At 41.6% G+C, this 17,221-nt stretch overlaps 2 protein-coding genes and 2 non-coding genes across 5 annotated transcripts in view; 1 reads left to right on the top strand and 3 right to left on the bottom strand.

The window, feature by feature from the left end:
• Positions 1-1,608: 1,608 nt before the first annotated feature.
• Positions 1,609-7,575, top strand: tyr (tyrosinase). The gene is made up of 5 exons (XM_034199165.1): positions 1,609-2,750; positions 4,864-5,080; positions 5,822-5,969; positions 6,191-6,372; positions 6,457-7,575. Exons 1-5 carry the CDS (start codon positions 1,923-1,925, stop codon positions 6,702-6,704), a joined length of 1,623 nt encoding a protein of 540 aa, XP_034055056.1. The 5' UTR covers positions 1,609-1,922; the 3' UTR covers positions 6,705-7,575.
• Positions 7,576-7,849: 274 nt separating this feature from the next.
• Positions 7,850-17,221, bottom strand: part of LOC117534903 (NADPH oxidase 4) — a 27,952-nt gene continuing 18,580 nt past the window's right edge. For both annotated transcript variants that reach the window (XM_034199175.1, XM_034199174.1), the window contains 9 exons: positions 16,825-16,989; positions 16,523-16,585; positions 15,604-15,664; positions 14,578-14,659; positions 13,065-13,184; positions 12,863-12,971; positions 12,273-12,341; positions 10,379-10,479; positions 7,850-9,421 (listed from right to left, as the gene is read on the bottom strand). In XM_034199175.1, coding sequence (XP_034055066.1) covers positions 9,301-9,421; positions 10,379-10,479; positions 12,273-12,341; positions 12,863-12,971; positions 13,065-13,184; positions 14,578-14,659; positions 15,604-15,664; positions 16,523-16,585; positions 16,825-16,989 — 891 coding nt within the window. In that variant the 3' untranslated portion in view covers positions 7,850-9,300. The remainder of the gene's footprint in view (positions 9,422-10,378; positions 10,480-12,272; positions 12,342-12,862; positions 12,972-13,064; positions 13,185-14,577; positions 14,660-15,603; positions 15,665-16,522; positions 16,586-16,824; positions 16,990-17,221) is intronic.
• trnad-guc lies at positions 9,848-9,919 on the bottom strand. The gene has a single exon. It is a non-coding gene; the product is annotated as a tRNA-Asp (tRNA).
• Positions 11,709-11,780, bottom strand: trnad-guc. Its single transcript has one exon. It is a non-coding gene; the product is annotated as a tRNA-Asp (tRNA).

Below are 17,221 nucleotides of genomic sequence, written 5' to 3'. Positions count from 1 at the left end.
AGGACAGGATATTCTGCTGCAGTTTCAATATTTGTACTTCAAATACATATGGTTAACAATACTGGTATTTCTTTTTTTACACTTTGGATTTGATAGGTGATCGTTTATTACCATGATATTGTAACCATAATGCAATCAACTGATACAAATGTTGACACAGTTTGCATATACATAACTTAGCATCCTTCAACCTAAGCTCTGTTATCGTCTTTGTGTGTCTGTGTATGTACGGAAGAACACCGAAAATAATGGCCTGTAATGAACTGCGAACAAAGGAAATGCACCTTGAAGAAGCAGAACAAAAATTGTTGTAATTAACACAAAGAAAAACTCTTCTCACTTTCTCACACATTAATTGAAATTAAATGGATTACAGCACCAACTTAGCTCAGCTGTGTACTTTTTTCTCAAACATAGATTTTTGTTACGCAACAGTGATAAAAAAAAAGCGTTTGATGGTTTGTATTCTTTATTAAACATGTCTGCCTTTCTGTAGTGGAAAAGGAGAAAACTGCCACAGATTTTCACATTTATGTGGCATGAAAAGAGTTTGTAACTTACTTTAGATTGTTACATCTTAAGTGAATAAGGTCAGTTATGTGAACTTAATCTTACACACAAGCTACAAAGGCTTTATGGAAGTATTGAATATGAAATGATCAAGTTATTTCAAGTGTTACATATGTTGTTCATTTTTTGTTTGTTGGACGACTTTAGTTAGACTAATATTACCCCTATAATCTACATTTTTCCAATGGTTTTTTTCGCACCAAAGCTGCAACAAATTGTTTAAAGTTTAGCTTTTCAGGCCATGATTTGTAATACTATTGTTGTTTTGTATACAGAAACAAGCACTGTGCCTATTATTTTAAGTTTTGAGCTCATCATGTTTGCTTAACCTTTAGGATGTACATGGCCTCACAAGGGTACATCTCAATGGTTATGTATTTTCTGTCATTATTGTTGAGATAGTTGAAGGTGATGATTAGCCGAAGATAAGTAGCCTACAGTATATGTCTTAAGATAGCAGTAACTTGATATGTCTAACTTACTCAGGATGGTTTTTTTACTGTATTTTAATTTAGACATAATGGGGAAGCCATATTGAGCAGAACTCCTGCATTACTTTATACCCTGAAGAACAACTAACCTAAAGTCTGGCCCTACTGAAAACGGGCACAGCTTAAGATCACTGTGGCACGATACCTAATTCTCATTAATGTTCTGTGGAATTTAACATTTAAATCTTCTTATATTCTTTTAGTCTTTCATCCCTGGCTTTTTCCCATTTTAAATGCAAACTGGATAAATTCCGGGCCAGAATTTGCTAAGGGGGGGGGGGCACACACACTCTCTCTCTCTCTCTCTCTCTCTCTCTCTCTCTCTCTCTCTCTCTCTCTCTCTCTGCCTGGGGTAAAGTAAGGCAGGTCAGCTGGTCTCAAGATAAAATTTAGGATTCAGGATTATTATCCTGAGCATGTGATGGTGTGTGAGGGCTTGTGTGTGTGCCTTTCTGAGTGTGTGAGATCACAATGAGATCACACACTTTGTCAAAGGACAGCCCCTAAAACGGCTCAACGGCTGGCTGGGTTTAACAGAGTGAGAGGTGGAAGGAGGTTTGGTGGAGGGTTAGATGGTGGGGGAGAGGGGAAGCAAGTTTCAGAAATCTCCAAGCTACAACCTTTGAGAAGTAAGTCTTAGTGATTGTATAAATACAGGTAACAGCAATCCTGTATTTCTCTGCTTGTACCCTTCTAACTAGATGTAACTTTCTGGCAGGGAACGTACTCCTCTGTGCTGCTTTTGAGTCTAACCATTTCAGCTGCAGTCTGTGAAGGCATCAGGCTTTAATTTGAGCATCTTCTTAGCAGGACTTTACATTCCCACTGTAGTTAAGACTGGAGCTCCTCTGACTTTTCATCATGAAGAACTTGTATGTATCTGTAGTTCTGCTGCAGCTCATTGGGACTTGTTTATGCCAATACCCTCGCCCATGTGCCAACTCAGAAGGCCTACGGACCAAAGAGTGTTGCCCTGTGTGGGACGGGGATGGCTCACAATGCGGTGCTATGTCAGGACGTGGTTTCTGCACCGAGGTGGAGGTCTCCGATGAGCCCCATGGGCCCCAGTACCCCCACAGTGGGATTGACGACAGAGAGCGATGGCCTTTAGCTTTCTTTAACCGGACTTGTCGTTGTGCTGGAAACTATGGAGGTTATAACTGTGGTGAATGCAGGTTTGGTTACTGGGGTTCAAACTGTGCTGAGTACAGGGAGTCAGTGCGCAGGAACATCCTGACCATGTCACCTGCAGAGCAACAGAAGTTCACCTCTTATCTGAACCTGGCAAAGAACACCATCAACGCTGACTATGTGATCTCAACGGCAACAAGAGCAGAGATGGGGGAAAACGGTGAGAACCCCCTGTTCTCTGACATCAACTCCTATGATCTCTTTGTCTGGATGCACTACTACGTGTCCCGGGACGCCTTCTTGGGAGGGCCAGGGAACGTGTGGAGAGATATTGACTTTGCCCATGAATCTGCTGCATTCTTGCCATGGCACCGAGTCTTCCTGCTCCACTGGGAGAATGAGATAAGAAAGCTGACTGGAGATTTTAACTTCACTATCCCATACTGGGACTGGAGGGATGCCCAGACCTGTGAGGTATGCACCGACGCTCTGATGGGGGGACGCAGCCCCCTAAATCCCAACCTCATCAGCCCCGCTTCAGTCTTCTCCTCATGGAAGGTGAGAAAATAAATGCTATTTCTCTGAATCTCATTGTGAGTGTGACTGTGAGTGAAAACTGCATGTTTAACTATGTGTTGATCTATTAGCAAATATTTCTTATCCATTATTAGGAAACAAAAGATTCCTTTCTCCAGGAAACAAACAAAGGCTTGTTTTCCCCTATTGCACTATGCAGGTTTACTTCTAAAGCTGGTTTAGCCTCTTAATCCAAAGAAATGTGCGATTTGGTTTGAAACATTACATTACATTATATTGCATTTAGCTGACGCTTTTATTAAGAAAACAGAATCATATAAGTACATCAGGTTTCATAGAGCTAAAACATTTCAAGTGCTACTCAACTGGCTTTAGATAAGCCAGTCCTTTATTAGTATATAAGTGCTTTGTTAATAATTATATCGCTCGAAGTGGAGTCGAAAGAGATGAGTTTTCAATCTCCCCCGGAAGATGTGTAGGCTTTCTGCTGTCCTGATTTCAATGGGGAGCTCATTCCACCATTTTGGAACCAGGATAGCAAACCCACATGTTTTTGCTGATGAGAACTTGGGTCCCCCTCGCAGTGCGGGTGCAGAGAGCTGTTTGGCTGATGCAGAGCGGAGTGCACGTGCTGGGGTGTACGGTTTAACCATGTCCTGGATGTAGGAAGGGCCAGATCCATTCGCAGCATGGTACGCAAGTATTATTGTCTTGAAGTGGATTCTAGCAGTTACCGGAAGCCAGTGAAGGGAGCGGCGTGGTGTGGGAGAATTTAGGAAGGTTGAAGACCAGGCGAACCGCTGCATTCTGGATGATCTGCAGAGGTCGGATGGCACATGCAGGTAGACCAGCCAGGAGGGAGTTGCAGTAGTCTAGGCGTGAGATGAGGAGAGCCTGGACCAGAACCTGAGTCACTTTCTGGGTCAGGTGGGGACGTATCCTCCTGATGTTGTAAAGACTGTATCTGCAGCAGTGGGTTGTAGCAGCAATGTTTGCAGTGAAGGACAGTTTGTTATCTAGGGTCACACCCAGATTCCTTGCAGTCTGAGTCGGGGAAACAATAAAGGTGCCGATGTTGATTGTTAGGTCAAGAGTGGGACAATCTTTTCCCGGAAGGAAAAGCAGTTCAGTCTTGTCAAGGTTGAGCTTGAGGTGATGGGCAGACATCCACTGAGTGATGTCAGCTAGACAAGCAGAGATGCGTGCGACGACCTGGGTCTCTGAGCGGGGAAAGGACAGAATTAATTGGGTGTCATCAGCGTAGCAGTGGTATGAAAACCATGCGGGCTAATGACTGATCCGAGCGAGTTTGTGTACAGGGAGAAGAGGAGGGGACCAAGAACAGAGCCCTGAGGGACCCCTGTAGTTAATTCACAAGGGTCGGACTCGGACCCTCTCCAAGTAATCCTGTAGGTGTGGTCTTTGAGGTATGAGGTGAGGAGGGAAAGTGCAGAGCCTGAAACTCCAAGTTCTTGGAGAGTGCGAAGGAGGATCTGATGATTCACCGTGTCGAATGCAGCAGACAGGTCCAAAAGGATGATGACAGAGGAGAGGGATGCTGCTTTAGCAGTGTGCAGTTCCTCAGAGACAGCAAGGAGGGCAGTTTCTGTTGAGTGACCTGCCTTGAAACCAGACTGGTGCGGATCCAGAAGGTTGTTCTGATGGAGATAACAGGAGAGTTGTTTAAAGACAGCGCGTTCAAAAGACAGCGCGTTCAAGTGTTTTAGACAGGAACAGGAGGAGAGAGACAGGCCTGTAGTTTATAATGAAACCTGCCATTTCTTTTTTTTAAGAATTGCCTTCAACGGATTCATTCAACATAACAGATCAGAGGGGAAATCCTACTTCAGAGGCTGTAGACCACAGGGAAAATATAAAAGATAGCGTCTTCTCAGTTATTGAGAGAAGTCTGTCCAGAAACTTGCAGTAGTTTGTATGTTCTGCATTTTGATATTTGGGGTAGAGCTTCAGGAAGGTCTATGACCCTTAAACCTAAGTAACTTACAAAATGTGTGTGTGTGTGTGTGTGTGTGTGTGTGTGTGTGTGTGTGTGTGTGTGTGTGTGTGTGTGTGTGTGTGTGTGTGTGTGTGTGTGTGTGTGTGTGTGTGTGTGTGTGTGTGTGTGTGTGTGTAGGTGATCTGCACCAATCCCGAGGAGTACAACAGCAGAGAGGCCTTGTGTAACGCCACAGGGGAGGGTCCACTGCTGCGCAACCCTGGCAACCATGACCGCAACCGCATGCCGAGACTCCCCACAACAGCTGATGTGGATTTCACTGTGGGCCTCTCGGAGTACGAGTCGGGATCCATGGACAGATTAGCCAATGGGAGCTTTAGAAACGTCATAGAGGGTAGGGGTGTTAGACACACACATACTGTGCACATTATTATAATTCTTAACAATTAAAGCTGAATCCAATCCTTGGTCTAATCTGTCCAATCAAGTGGAAGACTATGTATGCAGTTAGTTCCTGCAAGGGTAGACAATTACATGTCTGTCTGCATCAAAGAATAACAAGAACAAATAGTGATGTGGAAAACTTCCCAGATAACAGATTGTCTCCATGATCCGGGCTTTTTACAATGGAACATCATTTTATTTTAATTACATTACATGTTACTTGTTAGACGCTTTTATCCAAAGCGACTTACATACTCAATACTGTGGGCAATCCCCACAGGAGCAATTTGGGGTGAAGTGTCTTGCCCAGGGACACAACGACATGCTGACTGCAGTGGGGTTTGAGCCTGTGCTCCCTTGATCCGAACACCAAGACATTAGTCCACTGCGCCACACGCCTCCCTTGATCCTAATAAACCAAAGAGTCTGAGGGCACGTAAAATACCAAGCCATAGCAATCAACAAATGATTCACGTTTTCTTGTCCACAAATAGATGTGACTGTTAAAACGTCATATATAACTTTTAAGTGACTTTTGACATTCCTGCAACAAATGTCTTTAGTAGAAATATGGGGCTTGTCTACACTGTGACTGATGATCACACTACTCACATGCCTGAGGCATGTAAACATGTGTCTCTTTGATTCTCTTCTCCTATATACATGTTTTTACTTTTCTTTCCACTCGCAGGCTTTGCCAGTCCGACGTCAGGTATGGCAGCTCCAGGCCAGAGCACCATGCACAACGCCCTGCATGTCTTCATGAACGGCTCCATGTCCTCAGTGCAGGGCTCAGCCAACGACCCCATATTCCTGCTGCACCATGCTTTCATTGACAGGTACAATGAAGTCTATTAATACACAGAGGAAGATAGAATCATTTATGGTTACAGCATCACTTAGTGCAGCGTATACCCAATTGTGTTTGTTAAGATGAACAAAGAGAAAATAAGTTAAGAGGCAAAAGAAAAGTAAGAAGTATTAAGTCAAGTGGTGCTCGAGGGACAGAGTAGTATATTATAGAAATAATAACTCTCTGTTCCTTCCCTCTCTTCTCCAGCATCTTTGAGCGCTGGCTCAGAACTCACCAGCCTCTCCGGACCCACTACCCACGATCCAATGCCCCCATCGGCCACAATGACGGTTACTACATGGTGCCCTTCTTGCCTCTGTACAGAAATGGAGACTACTTCCTGTCCGATAAGGCTCTAGGATTTGAGTATGCCTACCTGTTGGACCCTGGTGAGTATAGAACAACAAAACAAGGCCAGTAAAAAAGTGTTTCTACAACATTTCCTAAACGTCAATTTTTTTTATCCTCTACAGGCCAGAGGTTTGTTCAGGAGTATCTGACGCCATACCTGGAGCAGGCCCAGCAAATCTGGCAATGGCTTCTGGGAGCCGGGATCCTCGGGGCGCTGATCGCTGCAATTTTCGCCGCGGTGCTTATTGTTGCAAGAAGGAAGTGGAAGCGTAACCAGAGGAGGAAGAGGGTGCCGAGCTTTGGAGAGAGACAGCCATTACTGCAGAGCAGCTCAGAGGAAGGCTCATCTTCATACCAGACTACTCTGTAACGCACACTGATACTGTACACACACACACATTAACTATTAGGGACTGCTTTTTCATGATGCAAGTAAACAAGATAAACCCAGGTGCAAGGTAAAATGTGTAATTGAGCTCTAGAAAAGAATCCACTGAAATTGTAAACGGTATCTTGTTTGACTTTGAGATAATTACTGCTAAAACTATAGCGATACAGTGCAGGTGAAGTTAATTGAATTGTGATGGTAATAGCATGGAAACATTTCAGCAACATGTCTTAGAAAAAACAATGAGAGGATTAAAAAACCTTATCTTAACGTTTTCAATGGATTTTAGAGTTTCATATATATTTTTGGTATTAAGGTGAACTAACCTTTTGAAGTAAGGGGCAATTTAAATCAAGATCGTGGATAAGAATCAGGTACCCAACATCTGAAAGATAACCCAAAAGGTTTATACATCCAGCAGATATTTTTGGGATATATTTTTACCTCACACAGAGCCAATTGTTATTCAATTATAAAATGCAATCAGTCTTTTGTCATGTTTTCATGAACATGCAAGTATTTTTTATAGTTCACTACAGTATTTTCTTGTATTTGTACAGTGACTTGTGTCAGCTTTCCTTTGAGTACATTTACTGAAATGATTTATCTCAATGCTGCAGGTCTCCCTTGAAAAAGAGATCTATGATCTCAATGGGACCAATCTCGTTAAATAAAGGTTTGAAATGAAAGTCTCCCACATCTCTCTTGTGTGTTACCGCTGGTGCTAAAGGACCACAGCAGTGTGCTATGAGAAGAGACTGTGATCGTTCAGAGGAAAAGAGAAGTAAGAGGTATCATGATAACAAATCATGAGTTTGTGTACTATATGCTGCATTAAAATTGAACAACAAGATCCGGTTTTCTTTGCAATTTTGTTGTCATCATGTCACATCAAGTTCATATGTGATGGCTATTTTTAAATGAACCAACTAATTTAATTCATGGATCTAATGAATGCCAGTAAACAGTTGATGCAAGTATGTTTTTTTGACAAAATTAAATGTAAAAAAACATACTTGTGACTTCAAATTATATTTTTGTGATAATAACATAGAATTGGCCCAGAAATTAGTAAATGTTTCCCCACTTATTATTTGCAAGCAACATAAGATATAATAAATAGAAAATCTCTTTATTTCAGACTTTGCCAAAAAAGAGAACATTCCTAAAAATAGACATACAATTCAACATTCAAATATATATAAATATGAAATGCTAAATAAATGGTTGATGGTTCATGGTTGTTTCAGGCACACAATCAGAAATATCAAGATGTTGGTTCTTTGCAGAAACCCCCATCTCCTCATTTCTTTGCATCAGTAACTTGACTTTCTGGATATGTATAAAAGAAAATAATAATGACATACACTTTGCCAAAACCCTGCAGAAGTTTTTCTCATAACATAAGAAAATAACTTTACATGTACAATATAAATAATAATAAAAACAACTAAGAATACTGGCTTGAGGTGTAGTGTAGGTTTGCTTTGTATAAAGACAGATTTTGATACACGTATATGAACAGCAAACAACATGAGTAAAACAAAGATCCAATACGAATCCGGCCCCTAAACCCTCTCCCTACTTCCACTCCTTTTATACGTTTAAAACACAGAAGATGGGTTCATTTCGTTGTATAATTACAGAGACTGTTGCAAAAACCAGGCGGCTTAAAAACTTGTTTACATAAAAAGAAATGCCACCAAAAGCTTCAAAGTTGTATTCTCCTGGATGTGCTTAGGTTGCCTCTTCCATAGTAAAACATGGTTACGAAACTTAATAGTTCCTGCTTCTGTCGTAGAGAAGTTAATCATGAAGATTGCCGTTGTATCTATACCTTACGCCTCAAAGAAGGGTGCTTCCTTCAGCTGTGAGTGTAAATACAACACCAACACAAAGTGGGAGGGTGTAAGGGCCTGATTAGAACTGGGCTAAAGACTAAATCAGTTGTCCATTATATGTCCACTCGTGAAAGCAAATCCCAGCAGATTCTGATGATGAAAAGCAACATTTCCCTGAAGGCTATCCTCAAATCCTCTGTCTGTGAGTGGGACACACTGACACTTTTTGGTCAGTAGAGCCTGGTTGGTACTGGTTCTTTGTTGTGTTAAGTAAAGGTCAAATTAAATTCGGCTGACTCTTAACTCGTTCTTGATTCCACAATGGATGTTTTCCACATGGTTCCATCTCTGTGTTAATTTTAATTAACTGTTTTTTTAAAGACAAGTCTGTCGATCCCTGCGTGATGTTTCCGCCTGGTGCACTGAAAGATGAAAGACGTATTTACTCCATGGGGATGTGCCAGGGAAACGATAAAATCCAACAGCAACTTTAGTGGAGGATCTGAGCAGTGGGCTGGTCTCTTCTGTTTTTCTTGCTTCTTGAATATTTTAACATCAGTCGTGGGTTTGGCTGTATTTTAAGGTTGTTTTTCTGCTGGGTCTTTTGTGACCGTAGGAGGGATGCATATGAATAAACAATATAGTCTGTGAATGTTCAAGTTCTTTTGCCCACTTTCATATGTCAAATGGCAAAGTTGTGTTTTTCAGTGAAATATAAAACCAGCTTGGACGTTCGATCAGCTGAAGGACTCCTTGTTGAATTCAAAGGTTGTTCCAGAGGATCGGGCTGAGTTACACAGTCTGTGAAGAGTCTTGGAGATGCCCTTTGGTCCGCAACAGAAAACTCCGACCCGCTTACTAAAACCACAGATAGAGGGAGAAAGAAAGATACAGTAGAGACAGGTTTAACGGCTTCCTTATAACTTGTGAGTGTAAGGGTCACTGCCTTTCTGTGGTCAGCCGCTTAACTCTGATAGGGATCAGGATCTTTCTATAAAGGGGTAAAGCAGCAGACAAACGTTGTATCTGATTTCCTGCCTTTACCAAAGCCTGTCTTACAAAGTAATATCAATGAAGGTGTGTGTTTGTAAAGAGGCAGAGCTGAAACCTTTCCAAATCAGGTGCATGAATTATACATGTATACAAAAACACTACATCGAGTGTTTCCCATAGTTGACCGACTGTGCCTCTGCTACCTCTGACAGGCTCTGATTCATCACAGACAGGTGTTACGGCTTCCTGTTAATGTTGTCAGGGTGTAACATGCTTTAAAAAAGTGTAACTCTCCCCGTCGGGGAATTGAACCCCGGTCTCCCGCGTGACAGGCGGGGATACTGACCACTATACTAACGAGGAGCTTTTATCAGGTCACATGACCTTCAAATAGGAAGTCATCAATCAAAGGCTAAAAATGCAACAAAAAAAAACCTGGATTTGATCAATATATACAGTATGACTTACATTTTAAATTAATCATTGATATTTTATCATTTATCAAACACTGGGGGGAAAATAAGCTGTTTTTTACAGTACGATCAAAGATATGCCCAATAATTGATCAAATCAATGACATTATTATTATTATTATTATTATAGACATATTTCTATTTGTCTCTGTGGCCTTGTTTTGTGTTTTAACACAATGCATGTCTGTTAAGATAAGGTCACCAAAAGCTGTTTGCCACAAGTAAATTACAATAGAAGTGCTCGTGCTGGAACAATATGACACAATTAATACAGTGTATTGAGACAAAGAATTTAGACGTAATAACACTGGAGAGCATCTTCACCCCTGGACATTCGAAATCTACTTACTGCTTATTGGTCTTCCCGATCTCATCAAACAGTAAATTCCACCTGGGCCGACCAACCAGCAGCCTCGAGGTGAGTGGACGGTACTTCTCCTCCGACATGCTCTGGAAAAGAAGTAATAAGATAAAACATCCACAGTTTTCACAATCCTGCAATAACTGATTTGTTTTGGCCATTTTGTGGCAATTGATACAACACTTACATATTATCACTTTTTAAGCAAATAGTTGGACGTGTAAATCCAGCCATTATGGAAGAAACCTATCCTTCATGATATTTCCCATATTTCCTTTACTAGAGACATCTGACCAACTCAGTAGCGGATTGATGACACTTTTTTAGAAGAAAATCCATTTTGACATTAAAAGATCCCAATCAGGACAACGGGTACTCCATCTTCCTCTGCCCCCTCTTCCTCCACTTATCTTGCTTTCTCCTGTTAACCTTTAAACTGTAGCAGCCTGTGCGCTCCAGTTAAAGGGCCATTAAACATTATCTGTAGTGCAAACAGCTTTGGGCAGTTATCAACAAAGCCGAGCCAAATTCAGGGGCTGCAAGGTGGGATTAAGTGGAAATTAGCTGCGTGGGTTGTTTCTGTATCAGCCATGAAAGTTATTGATATACTGAGCCTTGTCACAGTTCATTATCGAGCTTTTGCAGATTAAAATAATGGCCTTAAATCCACCAGGTAAATTTAAAATGTATCTGAGCTCCTGTATGGTGCACTGTAGTATTTTATGTATTTATGTCTTTTTAGAAGGTCTTGACAGTGTTGTTTTACTTTGCAATCATAGATAAAACATTTTAAAGATTATATCATCCATCTGCAATGTAAAGAGGCGATTCAACAGAAATCAAATAAAGTGCAGAACTAACTTTTTGGAATGCTGGATCAATCTGGGGTTAGAGACTGACAAGCCAAAAACCTCAGTATATCTCAAACCATTCCCATAGTACACAGGTGTGCGTGAAAAGTTGGGTGACATGTCACTTCCTTTTTGTGGTTAGCTGTTAAACTCTGATACGGATCAGGATCTTTCAGTAGATGGGTGAGGCAGCACAAAAGAGTGTTATCTGATTTGCTGCCTTTACCAAAGCTTGTCTTATAACTAAGAACAACGAAACTGGATATCTGCACAGAGTAAGATAATTCGTTCATGCATGTTTTGTGCATGAACAAAAATACTACATTGAGTGTTTGTCATAGTTCACCGACGGTGCCTCTGCTACCTCTGACAGGCTCTGATTCATCACAGGCAGGTGTTACGGCTTCCTGTTATCTTGGTCAGGGTGTAACCATAGAGGGTGTAACGTGATTGAAAAAGGTGTAACTCTCCCCGTCGGGGAATTGAACCCCGGTCTCCCGCGTGACAGGCGGGGATACTGACCACTATACTAACGAGGAGTTTTTGTATAGGTGTCACATGACGCCTAATTGCAATTCAGTATAGAACATTAAACATTCCAAGTGAAAATCCTGGTTTTGTTTTCCTATTTGATACATCCATATCTGACATGTTTCCTGATTATCAATAGTTTTGCTGGATCCCATCAACATAAACTATTTAACACTACAGGAATTATTAGCAGCTATTTACAGTATGATCAGAAATATGCCCAAACAATTGATAAAAACAACAGAATGTGAATTTCCCAAAAATAAGTGCCGATACAATCTGACGTAATAAATATCGTGTAGTTCAGAAAGATAATAGACACAATACACAGACTTACACCAACATACACGACTTGAATGCCCTGTAGCTTCTCTCTCTGTCATATACCGCCCTCTAGTGGTTGAGCTTTGACTGGTACAATATATCAATGAAAGATGAATGAGTGAAAAGTAATTGCAATGATAAGATGAACGAAGAGTGTGTGTGTTTGTCACACCTACCTGCAGGTTGTCTGTCTGACTGACGTACAGTTTCAGATTAAAGTAGTCCGGTCGGTTTTCCTGCCAAAGCTAAACGACAAACACAGACATAGCATCTGTTTTAGTTTTCATTTCATTTGTGATTCTTTGCATGTACTTTGATTTGATTGCACCATATTTCTACATACACTTTGTTTTACTTCAATGAGATTTAAAAGCACAGGGGCCACAGTAACATCTCCCCTGCTCACCTGCGGTCTTTTGCGCTTTTTAACCTCTGACCTTCCCCTTCATTTTCAACACCTGAAATAACTTTATTTGACCTGACAGAGCAAATACCCTTTCTCAATAGCGAAAGTGTTAATATAACGATGGTGGATTATCATTGCTTGTAAACTATGCTGGCTTTTTTAAAGTTAAAGCAGGGGCATGCAGATATTTTAGGGGCAGGTCAAAAAAAATGGAATCTTCTGACATAAGGCTGTTATTCAAAGACTGAAAAATACTGGATACTAGTCGGACAAACAAACTCTGAATATGAGGCAGAGATGAATCCACCATGTTTCAATTGATTGAACATGAAGGCTTCAGCATGCTGACTTTGTCCCTACCTTGTGATGAAGGGCACACAGCAGCTCAGCAAACCAGTAGAAGGACTTGAGCTCCCTGCAGACCCACACAAAGTACAACCTCTGCAACCTGAAACCTGTCCACCCGTCACTAAAGAAACAAGACAGAAAGAAAGAAAGATATGAATAATTTCCTAAATTGCTTTTCATTTGCCAGTGTATGATATTATTTTTCATAACTCACAGAAGAGCATGCAGCACGCAGGCAAAAGGCGTGACTCCTATTCCACCCGCGACACAAACACTGACGTCGTAGTTAAACACTTCCTCTGATGGACTTCCAAAGGGACCGTCCACGTAAAGCCTGAACATACAGTGTAGACAAAAACATTAAACAAGCAACTGGAAAAATATACACACATGTATTTATACTTTTCCCTCAGGGTAAAAAAACACATAACAGAGAAACATCCTGCATGGGAAATCCCACTGTCAGATCCTTAAAACACACACACACACACACGTCATCCCTAAAACAGCTGCTCAAATACTTTTGAAATCAAATTAAAAAAAATACACACACAAACAGTTACATCTTTCTCACACACACACATTACAAACACATAGACACTGTATAAACGTACCAAGCAGAGGAAAAACAGAAGATTTCTTTGCTTTAAGAAATTACATAAGGACACAAAACTCTAAATTGAGTCAAGAAAGAATGCTTGGCAATGTTACAGCAGCCTTTACCCACCCCAACACTCACAACTGGGCCAACTGAGGCTTGGCTCAGTGTTACTGTCCCATAATCAGAAGTACTGTGCTCAGTAACACTTCAGAGAACTACCAAAAACCAAGCGCCACAGAAGTGCGGCTGACGTTAAAGCAAATGTTTATAGTGGCCAAACGTTGGTACTACAACGTCCGTGTCAGTCCGTGGCGTCATTAGGCCAATAAAGATTTTTGCCCATTGACTTAGATAGGGAAAGAGAGTCTATAAATCAAAATCAATAAAAACGTTAGCCCTCAAGACTGAGGACATTTTGGCTTCATGCGCCACTGAGCAACTTTCATAGGAATAAACGGGGTCCTGTCTCCAACTCAGTATCCAGTTTTCTTTATACATCCATGACTTAAACATGGTGTAGCAAAGTCAAATGTTAGTTCGACAGCTTTGCAGTGATAGGTGATCCAAATATTTAGCTTTTTTTGTAGCAGTTTTCCCAGTCTTTATGTTAAGCTAAACCAAACAGGTTTAAATATATTTCTTTAAAAACAATCAAACCTGTATCAATATTGCAGATATTGTATATTTCCCAAAATGTCTGACTATTTGTCTTTCTTGAAAACAATTTTAAAAAACATTTTATTAACAATATATGCATGTAATTAGTCGAACTACAACAATACATGGAAATTAACCCTAACTTTGCATTGTTGTACACCTCGACAATCTTTATAGAGTGAGGGGGGTCTGGGGGTTTCGATGGTTTGTTTAGCTCGGGTTTACTGTCGCAAAACAAACTCATCTCCCTCTCCATCTCTGCCTATCTCTCTCTCAAACACAGAGCAGGAAGAGGAGGGGGTCAGAGGTCAGGAGGTCAAAACCTCTGTGATTCTGCGCCTTCATGAGAAATCATGTCAGCCACATCACACACACACACACACACACACACACACACACACACACACACACACACACACACACACACACACACACACACACACACACACACACACACACACACACATACTTTGGGTATCTCCTCTGTTGCACCATGGGAAGGATCTCCAAGTCTATCCTTGGTTCAGGAAGTAACAGCTGTGTGAACCGCTCTGAGGGGAGGAGAGGTTTTAAGTTTCATATTATTTCATCCACTGATCTAACTCTCTAAGAATGGAGAGTGACATCAAGATTATCATGTAAACAATACTGTACAGTTATTGCCATATTTAGAAGTGTCTTTACATTCCCACTCAATGCTTTCCATTGTTTCCTTACAACATGTGGTCACGGCAGATTAAGGGGCCAACACAAACAGACCCACTTCCCTTTCTGTGTTCTGAAAGCATGTGTGTGGGGATATGTACTGTAGTAAGTGGAAAAAAGTGTACATGTTCTCGATCATGTCACAGGCTCCCAAAGGCCAACGCTTCCTCTAAAGTTAATGCCGTTTAAGTCTGCTGTATACAAATGGAGCTAATGCATAAGAATCAAAGAAAATGCAAGGATAGGATAGTGTTTCTTGTCTCTGATCTACTTTAAATGTATGTAAAGTTCTTGTGCCCCAGATGTACAGATTTGCAGCCCTTTAGAAGAAAACCAACAAGCTCTGTAAGTGTTAAATAACTGTGTATTATTTATTTGTGTGCCCATGCAGCATGGCAACTCAAGTTTTCCATCGAGACAATAAAACTGCGGGAACCATGCACACACAAAAAGTGAGAAATACCGGTAGACACAGAGGCACACTCACACATACAAATGTAGACTTCCATCCCTCGACTCTGATAGGCAACAAAAAATGTGTGTGTGTGTCTATTTGTCGGTCCTTTTATCTCTGCGTTTCTGCACATGTAAGCATATGAGTGTGTGTGTGTGTGTGAGTGTGAGAGTGTGAGTGTGAGTGTGAGTGTGAGTGTGAGTGTGTGTGTGTGTGTGTGTGTGTGTGTGTGTGTGTGTGTGTGTGTGTGTGTGTGTGTGTGTGTGTGTGTGTGTGTGTGTGTGTGTGTGTGTGTGTGTGTGGTGTGTGTGTGTGTGTGTGTGTGTGTCCGCCCACCAGTCCAATCTCCCACGACTCGGAGATGAACGCCAAACGTTTCCTTGTTCTCTGTGGGACACTGCAAGGAGTTAGAGAGAGAGCAGACAGTGAGTCACAACACAATACACACACACAGAGACATACACAAGAACACACACTCCTAGTTTTTGGACTAATGTGCAACTAACACAAAGACAGACATGCACACACTCAACCATGCTACATAGCGAGAACTCTTTTCATTACATTTTACAATGCACACACACACACCCACGCACACACTGATACACACAACCTTCCTGTTGGCAGGCTGCGTTACTAGCCTCAGGGGTCTGTCTGCTCTCTGTCAGTGTGATTCGCTGCCCTCCTCCTCAGAGCCCCATAACACACCAGGCATAGGCATGCATACTGGTGTGTGTGTGTGTGTGTGTGTGTGTGTGTGTGTGTGTGTGTGTGTGTGTGTGTGTGGTGTGTGTGTGTGTGTGTGTGTGTGTGTGTGTGTGTGTGTGTCTCTTTGTGAGTTTGAGTCAATTCCTGAATGCTGACTTAACAGCAAGTTGTTGTGTGTCTTCCGCTTTTACCTCATACGATCTGGACTTAATCTGAAAACATTTACAAACAATCTGAAACTGAATATATCTGGACGACCCAGCTGTCATTCACATGTCAGCCAGCAGCAGAGGAGGGCGGGATGTTGAGAGAGACAAATAACTGCATGTTCTTTGCCAGGGGGAAGAACATTTTAGAAACTGTAAAGACGTGTGTGTGTGTGTGTGTGTGTGTGGTGTGTGTGGTGTGTGTGTGTGTGTGTGTGTGTGTGTGTGTGTGTGTGTGTGTGTGTGTGTGTGTGTGTGTGTGTGTGTGTGTGTGTGTGTGTGTGTGTGTGTGTGTGTGTGTGTGTGCATCTGAGTGAGGAATGTGTTGCAAAGGGTCTTACCGTTGTGAGTGTGAAGGGATGGTTCTCAAATGAAGAGACACCTGGACAGTTAAGAACAATATACTGAGAAAGAGAAGGAGGAGATGGCGAGACAGAAAGGGGCAGAAAGAGACAGAGAGGATTAGAGGGGGGGCATGTTGAGAGCAAACCAAAGAAAGTGCAGGAGAAAAAGTTGGATAAACCTTTTAACTTAGGAATCATACAGCAGAGGCGTTTATATCGTCCTCATAAAACATAATTTGTCAAACTTAATAGCAAAGTAGTTCAAACATTGAGGAGATAAAGATGTAATGTCTTCTCACCTGTCCAGGTCGAGCTTTAAAGTGTTTCTTCAGCATGCGCAACTCGATGACATCACAGGGGTGCCTGATGACTGTCACTATGGTTACAGGGTCGCTGCTCCGGATGTAGCGGTAGAAACGCTCGGCACAGTAAAGACAGAGAGGGCCGGACACCCAAAGCCATGTCTACAAATACACAAAGAAAAAAACGGATTTTCTCCATCGTTATATTAACACTTGAACGTTCTAACAAGTAATGGAGGCATTTCAAAAGAAGACTGGCACAAATACAAAAACTAATTATAGCTTTCATTTAATACTGAAGGCTGCTTTGCTGTCTGCACATGAGAGACATAGTGGGTTTTGCCGTAACGTTACATTAAGACATTTGGACCGACACACTGTTTTACAGGCATGG

The sequence above is a fragment of the Gymnodraco acuticeps genome, unplaced genomic scaffold (assembly GCF_902827175.1).
Source record: "Gymnodraco acuticeps unplaced genomic scaffold, fGymAcu1.1, whole genome shotgun sequence".
NCBI lineage: Eukaryota > Metazoa > Chordata > Actinopteri > Perciformes > Bathydraconidae > Gymnodraco > Gymnodraco acuticeps.
The sequence above is the reverse complement of the archived record's forward strand: the minus strand, read 5'-3'. Positions and strand labels throughout refer to the sequence as shown.

Excerpts from the sequence above, each read along its gene's own strand:
- tyr (XM_034199165.1), top strand. The coding sequence starts at position 1,923 with ATGAAGAACTTGTATGTATCTGTAGTTCTGCTGCAGCTCATTGGGACT. Across the intron at positions 2,751-4,863 it reads CAGTCTTCTCCTCATGGAAG|GTGATCTGCACCAATCCCGA; the intron begins GTGAGAAAATAA and ends GTGTGTGTGTAG. Across the intron at positions 5,970-6,190 it reads CACCATGCTTTCATTGACAG|CATCTTTGAGCGCTGGCTCA; the intron begins GTACAATGAAGT and ends TCTCTTCTCCAG.